The sequence below is a fragment of the Anabrus simplex genome, chromosome 4 (genome assembly GCF_040414725.1).
Source record: "Anabrus simplex isolate iqAnaSimp1 chromosome 4, ASM4041472v1, whole genome shotgun sequence".
Classification (NCBI taxonomy): Eukaryota; Metazoa; Arthropoda; class Insecta; order Orthoptera; family Tettigoniidae; genus Anabrus; species Anabrus simplex.
The window spans coordinates 47967750-47984936 of NC_090268.1; the positions used below are offsets into that span (position 1 = coordinate 47967750).

General features: G+C 37.7%; 1 protein-coding gene across 3 annotated transcripts in view; it reads right to left on the bottom strand.

Moving 5' to 3' along the window:
* O-fut1 (O-fucosyltransferase 1) overlaps positions 1 to 17187 on the bottom strand; it is a 96182-nt gene that overhangs the window by 32597 nt on the left and 46398 nt on the right. The window contains exons 7-8 of one of the 3 annotated variants that reach the window (XR_010859772.2): positions 10785 to 10991; positions 131 to 200 (exon numbers count right to left, since the gene is read on the bottom strand). The exons of 1 other annotated variant lie outside the window; for it this stretch is intronic. Coding sequence is in view for 1 of the 2 variants with exons in the window: in XM_067145056.2 (XP_067001157.2) it covers positions 10785 to 10991 (207 nt within the window). In the remaining variant the exon portion in view is untranslated. The remainder of the gene's footprint in view (positions 1 to 130; positions 201 to 10784; positions 10992 to 17187) is intronic. One more of the 3 variants, XM_067145056.2, reaches the window with a different exon arrangement.

Below are 17187 nucleotides of genomic sequence, written 5' to 3' on the forward strand. Positions count from 1 at the left end.
TTGGATGGGCCTACATTTGAAGTAGCTGGTTCATCCATAGTAATTGTCATGAACGCACATGCAAAGCAGTCTCAATGTGCTTATTTCCAGATAAATGCTCAGTTACTTGAAAATGTTGATCTGCACTTACAGTACAATGCCGAAAGTAAAGTCGAGTTGAATGTACTTGCTTTCCAAAATGGATCGCTGAAATGGTTCGCCTGAAAGAGCAAAAGCAAGGAATTAGAAGATAAATTAAAGAGGAAGAAAGAATGAGAAAGAGATCACTATGAGACTCACCCAAAATATAAAGTTGAAACGTGCAAACGGTATTGCTTATGATTAGGGCCAGGATGTTGATGACATGTCATCTTTTTACTGAGTTGTCTAAAACAATTCTGAAGCCCATATAAACTCTGACTGGGCTACCCCGTCTTCAAATATGTCACTTTTATCTTGCATCTTTTTGCATTTTTTGCTATTTTTCCTTTTTAAGAGCATTTTTTAAAGTTTGGTAGATTTTTGGGTCATATTTTAGAGAAATCGGCCTTTTAAGGTCTTTTTTTTTCCCCGATCTAATCATGTCACAGTTTGATATGAGGGAGTTACGTCTCTCAGTGTTAAGAACAAGCTAGTAGCTGATACAAGATAATTTATAATATTGAAATAAAATATTTCAGTATTGCTATTAGTAGTAAAATATATATCTTGGATGCAGAAGGCTATGGGGGTAGGTATACAGATACTCTTGTTTTCATCGCAAACCAGTTAGTAGCGGAAGGGAATGTTACCTGCTCTGTTGACCAAGGTCAGCTATGGCATTGTAGAAAGGGGAAGGGGTGGATACTCTTGTCTCAGTTCCGCATAGTTCACGACTAGAGATATTAGTTCATTGCCGCTTTCAAAATGCCTAAAATAAAACGGAGTGTGTCAGTGCATTTAAAACAACTAGTATCTGAATTTGGTGACAATGTGTTTTCTACCGATGGAAGCATGTTGTTTTGCAAACTGTGTGGAACTAAAGTAGCTGCTGAAAGAAGATTCACTATAACGCAACATATCGGTCGCGATAAACACATTCGTGTTCTTCAGCGTGTTGCAAATAAACCTGCAATTCGGTGCTTACTGCCTTCAGTTGCTTCGATTTCCGGCAAGTCCTCACAGTTCAGTAAAGAATGGTGTGATGTATTTGTATCTGCAAACATTCCGCTCTATAAACTCAACAGCCTGAAATTACATAGATTTTTGGAAAAACATACGAATCAACTTTACGTAAGAATTATTTGCTGCAGTGTTACGAAGACACATTAAACAAAATAAGATCTGAAACTTGCGGGAAGAAGATATGGGAATCAACGAAACTTCAGATGCTATGGGGCGTTATATAGTCAACGTTGTGATCGGAACTTTAGAAGTGCGTACGCCAGGTGAAATATTTTTATTGACTACCGAAGTGTTAGAAAAGGCCAATTATTCTACCATATCAAAACTGTTTGATAGTGGTATGTTTCTCCTGTGGCCTGAGGGCATCAAACATGATGAAGTACTTATATTTTTAACTGATGCTGCACCATATATGGTACGAGCAGCTAATTCATTGAAGGCATTCTATTCTAAAATGGTCCATGTTACATGCCTTGCCCATGGACTGCACAGAGTTTGTAAATAATTAAGGGCTCTTTACTCCAGTGTAGGCAGGCTTATAGCGAATGTTAAGAAAGTTTTCTTAAAAGCACCCTTGCGAATCGCACGTTTCAGAGCTGAAGCTCATGACATTGCATTACCTCCACAGCCTATCATAACATGCTGGGGTACAGGGTTAAACGCGTGTATGTATTATTGCAAAAACTTCAAGTTAGTGCAACGTTTTGACAGTGAAGAAGCTGCAGCAATAAAAATTGCCCAGGACATGCTATCTGAACCAAACATTGAAGGTAGTTTGGCATTCATAAAATCAAATTTCGCCTTATTGACAGCAACAATCACATCGTTGGAGAATCCGGGTGAAGAAATGGTTGATTCCATTTTCTTATTGAACCTGGTGGAAACTAGTCTTAGCAACAATTGTGGCGAAATTGCCGCAGGTATTGCATCAAAACTGAAAAATGTGCTGGACAAAAACACCGGGTGTAAAACATTATAATTATGGGAATCAATATCTACATCATGTAAAACATTATGCAAAATCTCAGACATTCCTTCTGGTGAAAACTACAGCATGGATGGGCTTGTGGAGGATTTAGCAGCAAACGACCTTCTTCACTTCAAGTACGCTCCAATCACATCAGTTGATGTTGAACGCAGCTTTTCGAGATATAAAAACTTGTTGGCTGATAACCGCAGATCATTTACATTTGACACCAGAATGACAAATGGAAATTCTAAATTCCCATGGAGGGAACTAGATATCTTTCCACCAATAGAGCATATCAAAAATCAGATAAATTAGATGTATGGCTTTTCAGGCGTTTGCTCTATTAACCAGCATTTCGTCTTAGGTCTGACACTAGACTCGTCAGAGTGGGATGTGTCAGACCCTACCCACTGATGCTGACATTCGTAGTGCAGTGCAACTCAGACTAAAGTGAACATAAACCTTTTGTTAAGTGCTAGAAATCTATTTTGATTGACTTTTCAGTTTGAGCTTAAGATGTCACTTTTGAAATATTGGTGAGTTTATTATTATAAGATCATTTTCTCCATTTTATAGTGCATTTTTCAAATTTTTAGATCATTACTTTAAGGACTTTTTAAAAACTTTTTTTACGGCATCAACTTCCGGGCCCTACCTATGATTATGATGTATGTACATTATTATAAAGTATAATTTTTGTAATTCTCTTACTTGTCTGAAAGGACACTTTATTTGTTTAGGGCAGATTGTGGTCAGTTAGTCACGAAAATCATAGGAAAAGTCGTCTACACAACACAACAATCGATGGACAAATTTTTTTCGGGATCCTACGTCACCTCGGCATCAACAAAATCGTATTTGAACAATTTTTTTCTACAGTGAAGCAGTTTCCCGCTATGGCACTGGGAATGACTGACACTGTGCGCACAATGCTATGCACACCTGCTCACAGTCCAGTTAATTGCACAGAAGAAAGGGTAACAATGAAGTTCAGAAATCATTTGTTCTCGTGCCAGATTATACAGCACATGACAAATATGGAGTCGATGTTTTCCTAAGAACACTGTTTTCAGAAGTGTTGGAGATTGTCCCAAACCCTGAAGTAGTAAAATTGTTTTCTGATTGAGCAGCAAGCTATTTTAAGCAAAAATATACCCTGAGCAATTTGACGTTATTTTCTGCCATATTTGGATTTAAAATTCAATTGAACTTTTTCAAATCATACCACAGAAAAGGGGCAGCAGATGCGATTGGAGGCCAAGTAAAATGAACAGCGTTGGTGGCTGTGAAATCTGGAAAGTAGGTACAGAGTTCTGAAGATTTTATTAATGTTTTGAGCAATAAGACCAAGCAAATTAATGTTCAGTAGATATCGCAGTTTGAAATAGATGAAGTAAAGAGAAATCTGAAAAAAACGATTTCAACATATTTCAGCTATTCTAGCCACACATTGGGTGAATATGTTATAGAATATACATCTTTCGTGTGAACAATCCATGAGAAGGATTCAAAAGTTTTGCAATAAAAAAAACTGTCCATCAATAAAATGATACGTTAAAAGATTGCAGTAGGCAGCTTTTCTCGCATAGTGTGAGTGAAATGTGCCTGGATGTTGCATTATGTGTTTCATCATCATGCACAGATAGTGAAGAAGGTTATGACATAAATTAAGTACACTTAAAACACAACATTATGCTTGTCTATCAATGCCACTAGTCAGCTACATTACATATTGATATTAAAAATATTTTTATGTTATTAATTGATAATATTTTTGTTTTTACTATTTAAATTGAGAAAACCGCATTTATATTACTGACAGTGTTTTGATTACATTTTTTGTTGTTGCAATAAACTGATGCCTGTAAAATTGAACAAGAGTAAAATAATGTGAATACAGAATTATAATCTGTAAACTAACTCAGTATGAAATGTATAATTTCAGAGATGTCAGTCTGTCACATAATGACAGTCACACACCACATTTTTACCTGTAACATCCTTATAATTTGAGTTTCAGATATGTTCTTTTTATGAAGGAGCACCTTAAACCTCCCTCCCCAAACAATATTTAGGAAAACAATATTTGAAATAAACTTTCAGAGAAATAGGCACAGCAACATGTTCACGTGAACAGAGAGTTGACATTTATATAAGTCAGTCACGGAACCTTTGGAACCAAGTATTTAGTACTATTTTTATTTTTAAGCCACATGGCTCTACAGACTGCTCAACAAGATATGGGAGGAAAATACTATTCCTGAGGAATGGAAGACGGGCATCATTGTACCTCTGTTCAAGAAAGGAAACCGACAAAAATGTACTAATTATCGTGGTATTACACTATTGTCTCATGTCCTGAAAATATTGGAAAAAATAATAGAGACCAGAATCAAGAGATATTGTTGAACCAGTTTTGGAAGAAGAGCAATATGGTTTCAGACAAGGAAGGTCAATTACAGATCTTATATTTGCAATTAGGATGCTAATGGAAAAGTACTGGGAGAAGAACAAGCCTTTATTTCTAATATTTTTGGACATTGAGAAAGCCTACGACAGTGTATCAAGGGAAAGAATTTGGCAATGCATGAAAGAACTTCAAGTGTGAGACAGCCTCACAGACAAAGTGAAAATTTTGTATAGTGGGAATAGAAGTTGTATTCAAGTAGGACTGGTTTGAAACAAAGAGAGAAGTGCAGCAGGGCAGCTCATTGTCACAACATCTATTTATTATTATGATGGATGTAGTAATGAAATCTATGAAAAGGAAAGAACATGAAGATATCAAAGCCTTCACATTTGCAGATGATGTTGTGATCTGGAGACTCAGAAGAGGAATTGGGAGTAAGAATGCAAAGCTAGAATGAGGAGTTTAAGAAATATGATTTAAACATCAGTAAGACCAAGACGGTGGTGATGAAAGTGTATGGGAAAGGAGCAGAAACAACAGTCATGTTAAATGAAGCCCAACTGGACAGCGTTCCAATTTTCAAATACTTGGGTAGCGGTCTATCAAATGACAACCTAGCAAAACATGAGGTGAACAATCAAATCAATAAGGCAACACAATTTTACCACTAGGTAAGACACCTGCTGTGGGATGAGCAAATACGTATGAAAACAAACATGACATTGTACAAGTCCTATTATACACCAATTCTTACATACAGTCTCAAAACCACAACACTGACCAATAGAGATAATTCCAAACTCTAGGCAGCTGAAATGAAATTCCTATGCGCTATGATCCAGAAAACCAGGAAAGACAAGATTAGGAATGAGAAAATTAGAGAAGTAGGAATACATGATTCTCTCCTCAATAAGATTCAGATATTGAGACTGAAGTGGTTTGGTCACATGAAGAGGAAGCCAGTTAACAGAAGCTGCAAGGAAGGAATTTGACAGAAAAGCAGAAGGAAGACGATCCGTGGGAAGGCCACGAAGGAAATGGATAGATTTAGTTAAGAATGATGTACTGCTGAGAGGTCATGATTGGGACAAGTTGGTGGAGGAGGAATGGTACAAGGACAGGATGAGATGGAGGAGGCTCATCTACCACACCCGGGAAACTTGGAGATGGTTTAGGATGATGATGATTGTAATAGCCCAGTGTTCCTTTATCCTACCATGTTATTAGAATTTTCAATTTACAACCATCACAACCTTTATATTGACATTTTCTTGCTGAAGTGTATTGTAAATGTCAGTCAGTCACACATGAAACTGCTCTTCTTCTTCTTCTTTTATGGCCGCATATGATCACTTTAGTCAGTTCATCGTTTAGCTCTCTTTGAACAGATTGTTCGGGCTTTGAGGTCCTCCTAGTACTTCTTCAGACGCTCCGATCTTTGTGCCCTTTCCTCGGTTGAAAATATGCGTGTTGTTGGTTTGTTTCATGTAAAGGTAAAGCGGAGGTTTGTTTTCTTGAGTTTTGTATTCAATTTCATCTTATTTGTGGTGCCTTCTGTTGTAAGGCCCATTTCCTTCAGATCCTCTCTGAATTGCTCTATATTAAAAAAGTTTACTAAAACAGCTTTGTCCAGTCCGTTCATTCTACTGGACTGACTTGCTTCATTTTTATCTTACTCTCTCTGGAAATATCTGTTGGTGAATGATCAGGCACTGTTAGGTCTCTAAGTCCAGTCAACTTTCTATAATATTAAAATCGAATCACTAAATGACCACGCCAATAACAGCAGGCGAAGGCTTACCCTAGCCTGCCGTACATTCTGTACTTAACGAGTTGTACATACTTAAGGAGCAAAACCTTTAAGTAAATGTTGTCAATTATAGGCAAACCTACCATGTGGCTTAACCCTTTCCGCTCGTGTGTCGACCTGAGGTCCAACCCAGCACCATACCATATGCAACGATACATACGGTCTTTTACAGGGTAAAATAAACAAATCAGTCTTTGGAAGCTATCAAGTATGCAACCTTACCACATCCCAGGCAACTGGCTGTAAAAAAATTCTTATGTGTGATTCGAACCTCCTCCCTCGAGCACTGTCCACTATCACATATCTCCTCGCCCGCTTGCCATGTCAGCTACTGCGACACTTGATATACGGATCTCACTTCCCAGGTTATACAGTACAGTGCTCCTGTTCTGTGCATCCACCTCCTGTTTTAAATTACGTGTTCTGCGTATCTGTACTCTTTTTACGGGTTCATTGGAGGTACCCATAATGAATTAATGGTGGCGCTCACCATCCCTGTTGTTTTCTAGTCCGTAAACACACATCTCGTTATATTACCCTGGTTTAGGGAGAGAGACCAATGTCTTTCAGAATTATAGTAAATGCATAAAACTGGATCGCAAGGGGCTGGTGGACCACCTGGTATAATAAACGCTGCGGAGCAGCACGGGTCCTTTAGTAATCAATAAAAATATTACATATATTAATAGTACCAGTAGTGATGGGAAAATCGATAACGTAATTTTACACAAGTATGAAGGATGAGTTTTCCACCTAATCAATACAGGTCGAAACCAGTACTGTCTTTTAATGTAATTAAATTTTAGACACTTTATTTTACAAAGTACTGATTAGGTGGAAAACTCTCATCCTTCATACCTGTGTGCTCAAACTATCCATACGGACCATGAAGCTGATAGAATATACTACGTAATTTTATTAGATTATTCATTCGAATGAATGAGGCAATTGAATAGTGAGTATTTTTCTATTTGAGTATTTTTTCAAGTATTCATTCGAAACTACATTCGAATGAATGAGGCAATTGAATAGTGAATGCTTTTGAAATAATCAAACGAAATGTGGTTATTTTAACATTTATTCGCTCTAACCGAATGAATGATTCTACTGAAACAATCAAGTGAGACATTTGAATGAACAGTTTCTTAGGAATAATGAAATTAACAACGATTTGTCCTGTTGTCAAGAAAATGACCGATAAATTAATTGACTGTTTGAGGGAGCATGTTAGCTCAGTGACGTAATCACTGCCTCCTCACAAAAACAGATTGGGTTCGATTGCTGGTCATTGCATGTTGGTGTTATTCGAAGTCTATGTAAAATACGATGACTCGTGGCTTGTAATCGCAAGACTGAAAGTCACATAATACTGGAAACTAGGCTTTTTGACTCATTGAAACGGAGTCTTTAAACTCTCCCCTTTCAGTTTCGGAACACGTAAAGTTGAATTTGAAGTTAAAAACAGCTCATACTGCAGAACATTATTCCGAAAAAACGACCTGTATTTGGGTCCAAACACTTCTGTATGAAAACGGTAGATGGTATTAATGAGGAAATAAAAATGACTGAAGAGCTACAAATGCTGGGCTATCCAAAAGAATAAAATAAGGCACATACTTCTTTAAAAATAATCATAACACATAAAAAACACACTTTAAGAACTTGTAAATATAAACAAAAATACATTCAACCATACCAAAACTAGGGAACCCAAAAAATATAAATTTAACGTACATTTGTTGTATAACAGAAAAAAGGAACTAAATACAAATACCTTCAGTATCAGAATGTTAGCTTCACATACAGCACAACCCCACAGTAACATTCATGGGGAACTTTGAAACTATAAACACACTGGAAACTTCATAAAACCTTCAGTGAAATGAAACTTACAGTAAGTTTATGATAAAAATATTAACACGTATAATTATAAAAATCACTAAATACAGCAAATATTTACTATAAAAGTAACAAAAAATATAGCACACATATGAAACAGAAATTTACAAAAAGTACTGAAACGCACTACTCATTAAACTGCTTAAAAACATTTGAAAATAAGCCCCTACCTAAGATAAAGTATAAGGCTGAATACGGCACAAACACCCAGTCCCCGAGCCATAGGAATTAACTAATGAAAGTTAAAATTGCTGACCCGACCGGGAATCGAACCCGGGACCCCTTGGACCAAAGGTCACAATGCTAACCATTTATCCACGGACCCGGACGGCATAAAATTAAAGTAGGCATATTGCCTAATTGCCGGCCCTGTGGTGAAGGGGTAGCGTGCCTGCCTCTTATACCGAGGCCCCGGGTTCGATTCCTGGCCAGGTCAGAGATTTTTACCTAGACAGGAGCTGTGGTTCGAGGTCCACTCAGACTATGTGATTAAAATTAAGGAGCTATCTGATGGTGAGATAGCGGGCCCCGGTCTAGAAAGCCAAGAATAACAGCCGAGAGGATTCGTCGTGCTGACCACACGACACCTCCTAATCTGAAGGCCTTCAGGCTGAGCAGCGGTCGCTTGGTAGGCCAAGGCCCTTCAAGGGCTGTAGTGCCATGGGGTAAATATTGCCTGATTGTCAATTGGTAATACTGGGACTTAGTTCCATTGTGTGGCCACACGACGACTTTTACTTAAAAAAGGAACTTTATTTTACATATGTTATTAAGACAGTTAATACACTCATTAACTTTCAACACTTGGAGATAGGTTTGGAAAAAAGGCGTATTTCTATTTTTCGTAAGAGTTCATCTATTGGCTTATTTCAATCGATTACCCATCCGACACAATTAAACCGAAAAATTTATATAGGGTGCATCCGATTATTCTACAAGATACAACTGAATTATTTAAATAATCGGATGGAAGTTATTTGAATATTAGAAGTATTCGATTATGTCATCACTACAACTGAATGATTTTTGGAACTCATTTGATTATTTTATTCGATTATTTAAATAATCGGATGGAGGTTAATCGATTATTAAAAGTATTTGATTATCCCATCACTACTGAACAGAGCAGGAAGTAACACTATTGTTTAGACCAGTTCTAGATATAGTTACATATTTATGAAGGCGGATCAAATATAAACGGAAATTTGAACGTACCTCTTCTGTTAGTAATAATTCTGAGGAGGGGCTTTGCCAGGATGTTGGTAGGGGTGTCTGAAGAAGGGGTTTGTATGTGTGAATGACGGTGGAGAGCTGGGTTGCTCAGTACGCCATAAGCAAGCAAGAGGTGCACAAGTCTGATGCACAACACATCATTATCAAATTTCTCGCAAAAGACGGCACCAAATCTTCCAAAATTTTGAGACGGCTCCGCACGCAGTCTGGAGAAGAAACACTTTCGCAGACTCGAGTGTATGAGTGGACTAAAACATCATTTGTTGCAGGAAGAGAAGCTGTGGAAAATGAACCTCATGAAACGACACCGCAGACAAGCATCACTGCACACAACATTGCTGCCATTCGTAACATTATTGGTGAAGATCGGTGAAAAAAAAATTTCGCAAATTGTTTTAGCCGTAGGAATAAGTTACAGAAGTGTTCAAGCCATTATCTGACATGAACTTCATTTCAGAAAATTGTCTGCCAGGTGGGTTCCTAGTCCCCTCAACCAGGAACAAACACTGTACGCCAGGAAGTTTGTCAGAGACTCCTGCATCGCTATGAGGAGAAAGAAGAGGACTTCTTGTGTCGTACTGTGACTTCTGATGAAAGTTGGGTGCACCATTACATGCCAGTCAAAGGAAGCAAGCATGGAGTGGCGGCAAAGAGACAAATCAGGTCCGGTCAAGGCCAAAACACGCCCATCTGCTAGAAAGATGCTTGCAACCTTCTTCTGGGATTCTGCAGGCGTTTTGCCTGTGGATTTTCTTCACGAACAAAGGACAGTTAATGCAGCCTATTACTGTCTCATTTTGGATGATGCAAAAGCTGCATATCGCAACAAGCGACGCCGGCAGCCGATCTGAAACGTCATTCTTCCCCATGACAATACAAGGCCGCATACTACCACTTCAACTGGGAAAAACTGAAGAAAATTCATCGGACACCTATGGAACACCCTCCGTACAGTCCAGATTTATCGCCTTGTGACTACCATTTGTTTGGACCACTCAAACAAGACCTAGGAGGACAGCGGTTCGATGATGATGCAAGTGTAGAAGAGTTTGTGCGCAACAGGTTCCGCACACGTCCCTCTTCTTTCTATCACGACGGCAGCAAAAACTTACCAATCTGATGGAATGTATTGAAGGTAGGGCACTATGTAGAAAAGTGATCTCTATAAGTATATTTTTTTGGTTGATGCAATAAATTAAAAAATAATTCCCGTTTATATTTGATCCGCCCTTGCATGTACATTCACAAGGTATTCTCTCAGTTACGTTATTTTGGACAGTTAGAGCCTTTTTGATTTCAGTGCTTTTAGTGACCCTTACCTATAGTTCATCATGTGAGCTACTGGAATGTGAAGCTGGTCGCTCAGGAGGAAAACCCCAAAAGGATGATGGTAATCCACGGACATCTCTTTCTCTTTTGGCAAATGCAGAATAGGAAGATATACAATTCCCAATAAAATGATTAGCTAGACCAAGTATTGCTAATTCAACATGGGGTTTGGGAGAATCTAGCTTGTGAACAGTTATCTGTTGAAAAAAAGAAATTGACATTACAGGATATTAATATTATATATATTAAATTATTTTATATATAAATATATATATATTATATTATTATTATTATATTATTATTATTATTATTATTATTATTATTATAATTATATTATATACCATAATGAAGTTCAGAATGATTTAGAAGAGCTGAATATTACAATGAAACAAATTGAAAATAGAGAAGAAAAAAGGATTCTCAAGAACAAACAAATAAGATTGTCATTAGAAACTGTACAACACAAACAATATGTCATATCTGATGAAGAAAGGGCAGCCAGGTCAGCCAGAATGAAGAGGTTTTGGGAAAGGAAGAAGATGATGCAAGCTAAATCTTCAGTTAATTCTTTGTTAACGCAAATGTATTTGGGTTTGATTTAAGTGCTCCAATGTGGGCGTAAACTATGTAAATAAATAAATATACCATAATAGTTCATGTACATTTTTGTGTCATGAAAAGGGACAAACCAAGTGTATGAATATTACTAGGAACTGTATAGCAACATACAAAATGGATAACACAATGGCAGGTACGTATGAGTTGAGAGATTAACAGAAAGGAGAGATACAGACAAAAAGACATGGACTGCTAACTAGACAGTACCCACACAAACTATGAACAGTTTCAGACTGTGTTTAGTTGCCTAAAGGTACTAGCAGATTAATAAAAATAAATTTTTATAGCTGCTGTCAGGTGAAGTGATTTTGTCTAACAAGTGGTAGAAAGATTCAACTGTTTGTGGAACACATAAATCTAATGATTCATTAACTTTTATACAGTATGATTAACACTACCTTCTATATAAAAATTGACATTAAATTATGTACTGTATTTTTTTTCTTAGGGATTCTCTTTGTGTGACAACATTTGGTAGCAAACATTACTCACCTAGAAGAAAGGTGAGTAGTCAACTACAAGAAAGGCAAAAACGAAATGAACAGGAAACTAATACAATATTAAGTATTCATATAGAATACTTCAATTTTTGGAAAACTTGTAACAAAAAACATCAAAACAACAATAACAACAAACTACACAATTTTCCTAATACTGTAGTATTCATTCAGTTTTCATTTTAATAGAAAGAAAAAAAGTCCGCCTCTGTGGTGTAGTGGTTAGTATGATTAGCCGCCACCCCGGAGGCCTGGGTTCGATTCCCGGCTCTGCCACGAAGTTTGAAAAGTGGTACGAGGGCTGGAACAGGGTCTACTCAGCCTCGGGAGGTCAACTGAGTAGAGGTGAGTTCGATTCCCACCTCAGCCATCCTGGAAGTGGTTTTCCGTGGTTTCCCACTTCTCCAGGCAAATGCCGGGATGGTACCTAACTTAAGGTCACGGCTGCTTCCTTCCCTATCGCTTCCAATCTTCCCATCCCCAAGGCCCCTGTTCAGCATAGCAGGTGAGGCTGCCTTGGCGAGGTACTGGTCATCCTCCCCAGTTGTATCCCCGACCCAGAATTTGAAGCTCCAGGACACTGCCCTAGAGGCGGTAGAAGTGGGATCCCTCGCTGAGTCCGAGGGTAAAACCGACCCTGGAGGGAAAATAGATTAAGAAGAAATAAATCCTGAAAATTGCTACATTTACTCAGTGAAATTAAATCAAAGGTGTAGCAAAGCTAATGCAGTGAGCTTGCAGTTGCGATCAATGGTATTCTACCTAGAAGTAAGAAGAGAATTCTCAGGTTAATTACCTTTACATTGGGTTGTTTTCAGATTGACTTTGCTGTACAGGAGTGACAGCTAGGTGGACTCAGGATATCTAATTCATAAGTTAGAAGTAACAGACAGGAAAATACTGAAAATGAGTGCTGGTACAAACTGGTGAGAACAATGGCAGGGGGTAGTCAGAATGAGGAGATAAAGGCTAAGTTATGAGAGGTGTGAAATTGAAGAACACCACAGAGCCAGTTGCAAACAGAGGGTTGTGCAGACATTTAATTAATTCACAGAAGCTTGCAGACTGAAAGTTGAAATGCACAACACACTAATGAAGATACTGGTATAGTAATTAAAATGTAGAAAAACCACTTTAAAATTTATCACAGTGGGCCTATTCTGATGTCTCATAAATAACTATTGTACTTACAGTTTAGAATCTTTTGGTTTATAATGTGTACCTTCTGTAGCTTGAGACCTGACCTGTTCTCTTTTTTCCCCTCAGGTAATTTTGTTGCATTTTCTGCTCTGGGGTACTCTGCTGCTTTGCTGCAAGAAGGCAGCAGACCATAGACTATTCAACTTCTTTCACTGTGAACTTTTGATCTACAGCACTCTCTCAAAAAACAACATTTCTATTTTTGGACCCCAATTGAGGAGTAGAACAGACATTTGCACATGACCATAGAGTATTCAGTCCAACAAAAATGTATTTTGGAATCCATCTGCAAACTGTAATAATCATAGAGTTAGTAAATATTACACCAGAGGTAGCATTGGCGCCACTGTCTACGAGAGAATCACTGTAGCGAGTGGACCATGTTGATATCACAGCTGTTTGGAAAAAAGCTCACTCCACTGTACTTAACAATGTAAATAGGGGACTTTTAAAACTGTGCGGATATAGATAAACTTTAAAATTCTTACGTGTAAATATTCTCAGATACTACAGTATATTGGCGATGCTTCTCTCCAATAAAAAGAAAGCCCTAGAAGGAAAAATACAGGAATTAAGTCTTCTAACAACATACGTTTAGAAGGAGAGCATGTATATTTTGCTATCTTTTGTGTAAATGGCCGGAACTTTGCTATAATTCTGTCCAACAACCGAAAATGTCCTCTCTCGTACGAAGCGGATGAGAGAGTTTTTAGGCCTAGAAGTGTTGGCGAGATTTTGGGGTAAAGTAGGCAAAATATTGCCATCACCGGTTTAGACCCTAGCTTTCTAAGCCCAAGTTGGCAGAGGTTCGAGCCTGGCTCAGTCCAGTTATACTTGAAGGTGTTCAAATAAGTCAGCCTCTTGCAGATAGATTTACGGGCACAGGAATGAACTCCCGTGGGAAAAAATTCTGACACCTCAGTGTTTCCGAAAACCGCGTAAGTAGTTAGTGGGACTTAAAAGCTATTATTATTATTAGTGTCAATATTTCCTAAATGCGATTACAAGTGGAAATATGACACTCGGTTGTGGTTTCGGCTTATTATGAAGTTTTTTATTTAGCATTTCCTGAAATGCTTGATTTGCTTTATGATTTTAACTTGTAAAATGATTTCCGTTAATGGAAAAGGAGAGTGGTAAATGATATGATTGAACTGAAAATATACTTACAATAATTTTTACAATTTGCTTTACATTGCACCAACACGGATAGGCCTTTTGGCGACGATGGGATAGGAAAGGACTAGGAGTGGGAAGGAAGCGCCCGTGGGCTTAATGAAGGTACATACCCAGCATTTGCCTGGTGGGTAAATGGGAAACCACGGAAAACCATCTGCGGGGCTTCCGACGATGGAGTTTGAACCCACTATTTCCCAAAAGCAAGCTTACAGCTGCATGGCCCTAACCGCACGGCCAACTCGCTCGATCAATAATTTATTATGTTTGTATATAGAACTATTTGATATTTAAGGGAATAATATTGACAAAAGTAAAGGACTCAGATGTTAACACAGTGTTGCACATCTAGACTCTAAATTTTAAAGTCTGGTAAGGTATGAATGGGAACTGCTACACGTATTGTACGAAGGGAAAACAACAAACTGTATATACAGAAAATATATTCAGTAGCTTTTAATACTATAAATACACACAAAAAGTGAAAAACGGAGCACAGTTCCAGGTCATCATGTATATCTTTTCTTATTTTCTTTCTTTGTACCAGTTTGCTTTACGTCGCACCGACACACATAGGTCTTACAGCGACTTTGGGAGAGGAAAGGGCTAGGAGTGGGAAGGAAATGCCTGTGGCCTTAATTAAGGTACAGCCCCAGCATTTGCCTGAAGTAAAAATTTGAAAACATCATCAGGGTTGGCGACAATGGGGTTCAAACATACTATCTCCTGAATGCAAGCTGACAGCTACGTGGCCTAAAGCCGTCAGCCACTTGGTTGGTATCGTGCACATTATTTTTCTGCATATTCGCTTTCAACGGCATGAGCAATCAGTGGAAGGAAAATGTCATCCCTTATATTTCCTAAAACATTAATCAGTCTTCAAGGTAAGATCCAAAGAATCTCATTCACATCGACGGGAGAATTAGTCGCGAAGTCAGCCCAAGTAGGACAATTCACATGACAATTAAGTGCCACGCAAGGTATTATTTTATACAGACGGAAATGAATTTCGTGGAAATATACCTGTGAAATGATGCGCCAATGCCCTTTATGAATCTCTCTATGCAGTCATAAGCTGCACAGGAGACTGGCATTTTCCTTCAGAGAAGATATACCTCAATTTATCAGGAAGTTCCAGTAGCGACAGCGCCAAACAATCCAGCTTTTGCCAAACAGTGCTCTCGTTCAACTTCCCACGCGACTGCAGCACCAGTGCTACCTTTAGTGTATTATTTACTAACTCTATGGTAATAATGAATGACTTATTTCTGTTCTGTCATACCATCAGAAACATTTTTTCAACTGCTAGTATAAGTTGCTCAGTCTGACATTTTCCTCACAACATTAGTAAGCAGAACATCTTCATATTAAGCAGTGAGAGCATTATTAGACAGTGTGTCTGTCATGATTTTAAAGGTAATTTTCATGCTATGGTCTGGTATTGGAAACCAAGAGATGTCCATATAGTAGTCAGTATTACTTCTCTTAATGATTGTGTCATTTCTGAGTCCAATGACAAAATAGGTTAGGAATTTATGAATTTCAGCTGCAATCAGCTTTTCTTTACCATCTATTACCTCATCCCTTCACTAGTTTTGTAAGCGACAAACCCAGATGCTTCTGGTAATGCCCTATGCATTCATTCTTTTCTGTTTTTATATCCTCATATGATTTCTCATTACATACATGACTGGAACTCTAACTGGCACATATTTGACAGGAAAGACATACTTTATTCATCACCACCTTCTGTTCCATCAATTTCTTGATTTTTCAAGTCTTTTCACATCTCCAGCTGCCATTACCACGAATCCTCTGTAAGTTGTTTTAATAATAATAATAATAATAATAATAATAATAATAATAATAATAATAATAATAATAATAAGTTTTATTTATTCTGGCAAAGTTAGGGATGTACTATAGAGTACTAATTAAAAGAAAGTTTCAAAAATATACCAAAATATCGCATTCAATTGAGAGGTGAAGTGAAGGAATAATAATAATAAATGACCTGTGAAAGGAAGAGGGAAATAATGATGAAAGGGGAAGAAGGAGGTGTTTTCAGGTCAAAACTAGACAATTCATGCAGGTTTACCAAATATTTCGTTCGACACAGGCATGTTTTAAGGTCTTCCTTTCTATCGCAACTACGACAAAAAGAGCTTCGTGATCACTAATACCATCTATTGCTTCGGTTTCTCTATCAAGCACATCTGGTTTTAATAGCACTACGTACAGAATATTCTTCCCTCTAGTTGGTTCCATCAATTTCTGATTCAGCTATCTTTCCCATATTAACTTATTTGCCATTTGTTGGTCATACTACAGATTATTAGCCAGCACTGAGATTGTTTCAGTGAATTTTGTCTGATGGTTATGGACTGCTGAGGCGATATGAGAACAAACATTACACTTCTGCTGATCATTAGTTCCCCATTAATGCTGGAAGATATAAGCCTCTACATTTCCTAAGACTACTAACTTCCCCAGAGACTGCCCAACTTTCTCTTATTCCTAAAGAGGGCGGTACTTTTTTTTCAGCCAGCCATTTCTCACAGAACTGGAGTTTTTCTTGTAGAGATAATCTGTACCATTGCATAATATTTGTTTATTAGGGTAAAAATCTCTCTTCTGTTAGCGTGTAGGTAGGAAAAGAATAATAACCCAACTAAGTATGAATTATCTAGTTTTAACTTCAGTTCTACTGTTTTAATGAACCTATTATAAGTAAGATACACGTAAGTGTAGTTGAAAATTTATTCCTTGTCTGCTATATTCATGTGCTATCCTTGTGTGCAGTAACCCTTTTGATATTTCAGCATTTAACTAAATGGCAGTTTTCATTTCTGTATGAATACAGTAGGGTAAAAGAATAATAATAATTAATAATCAGTCTACG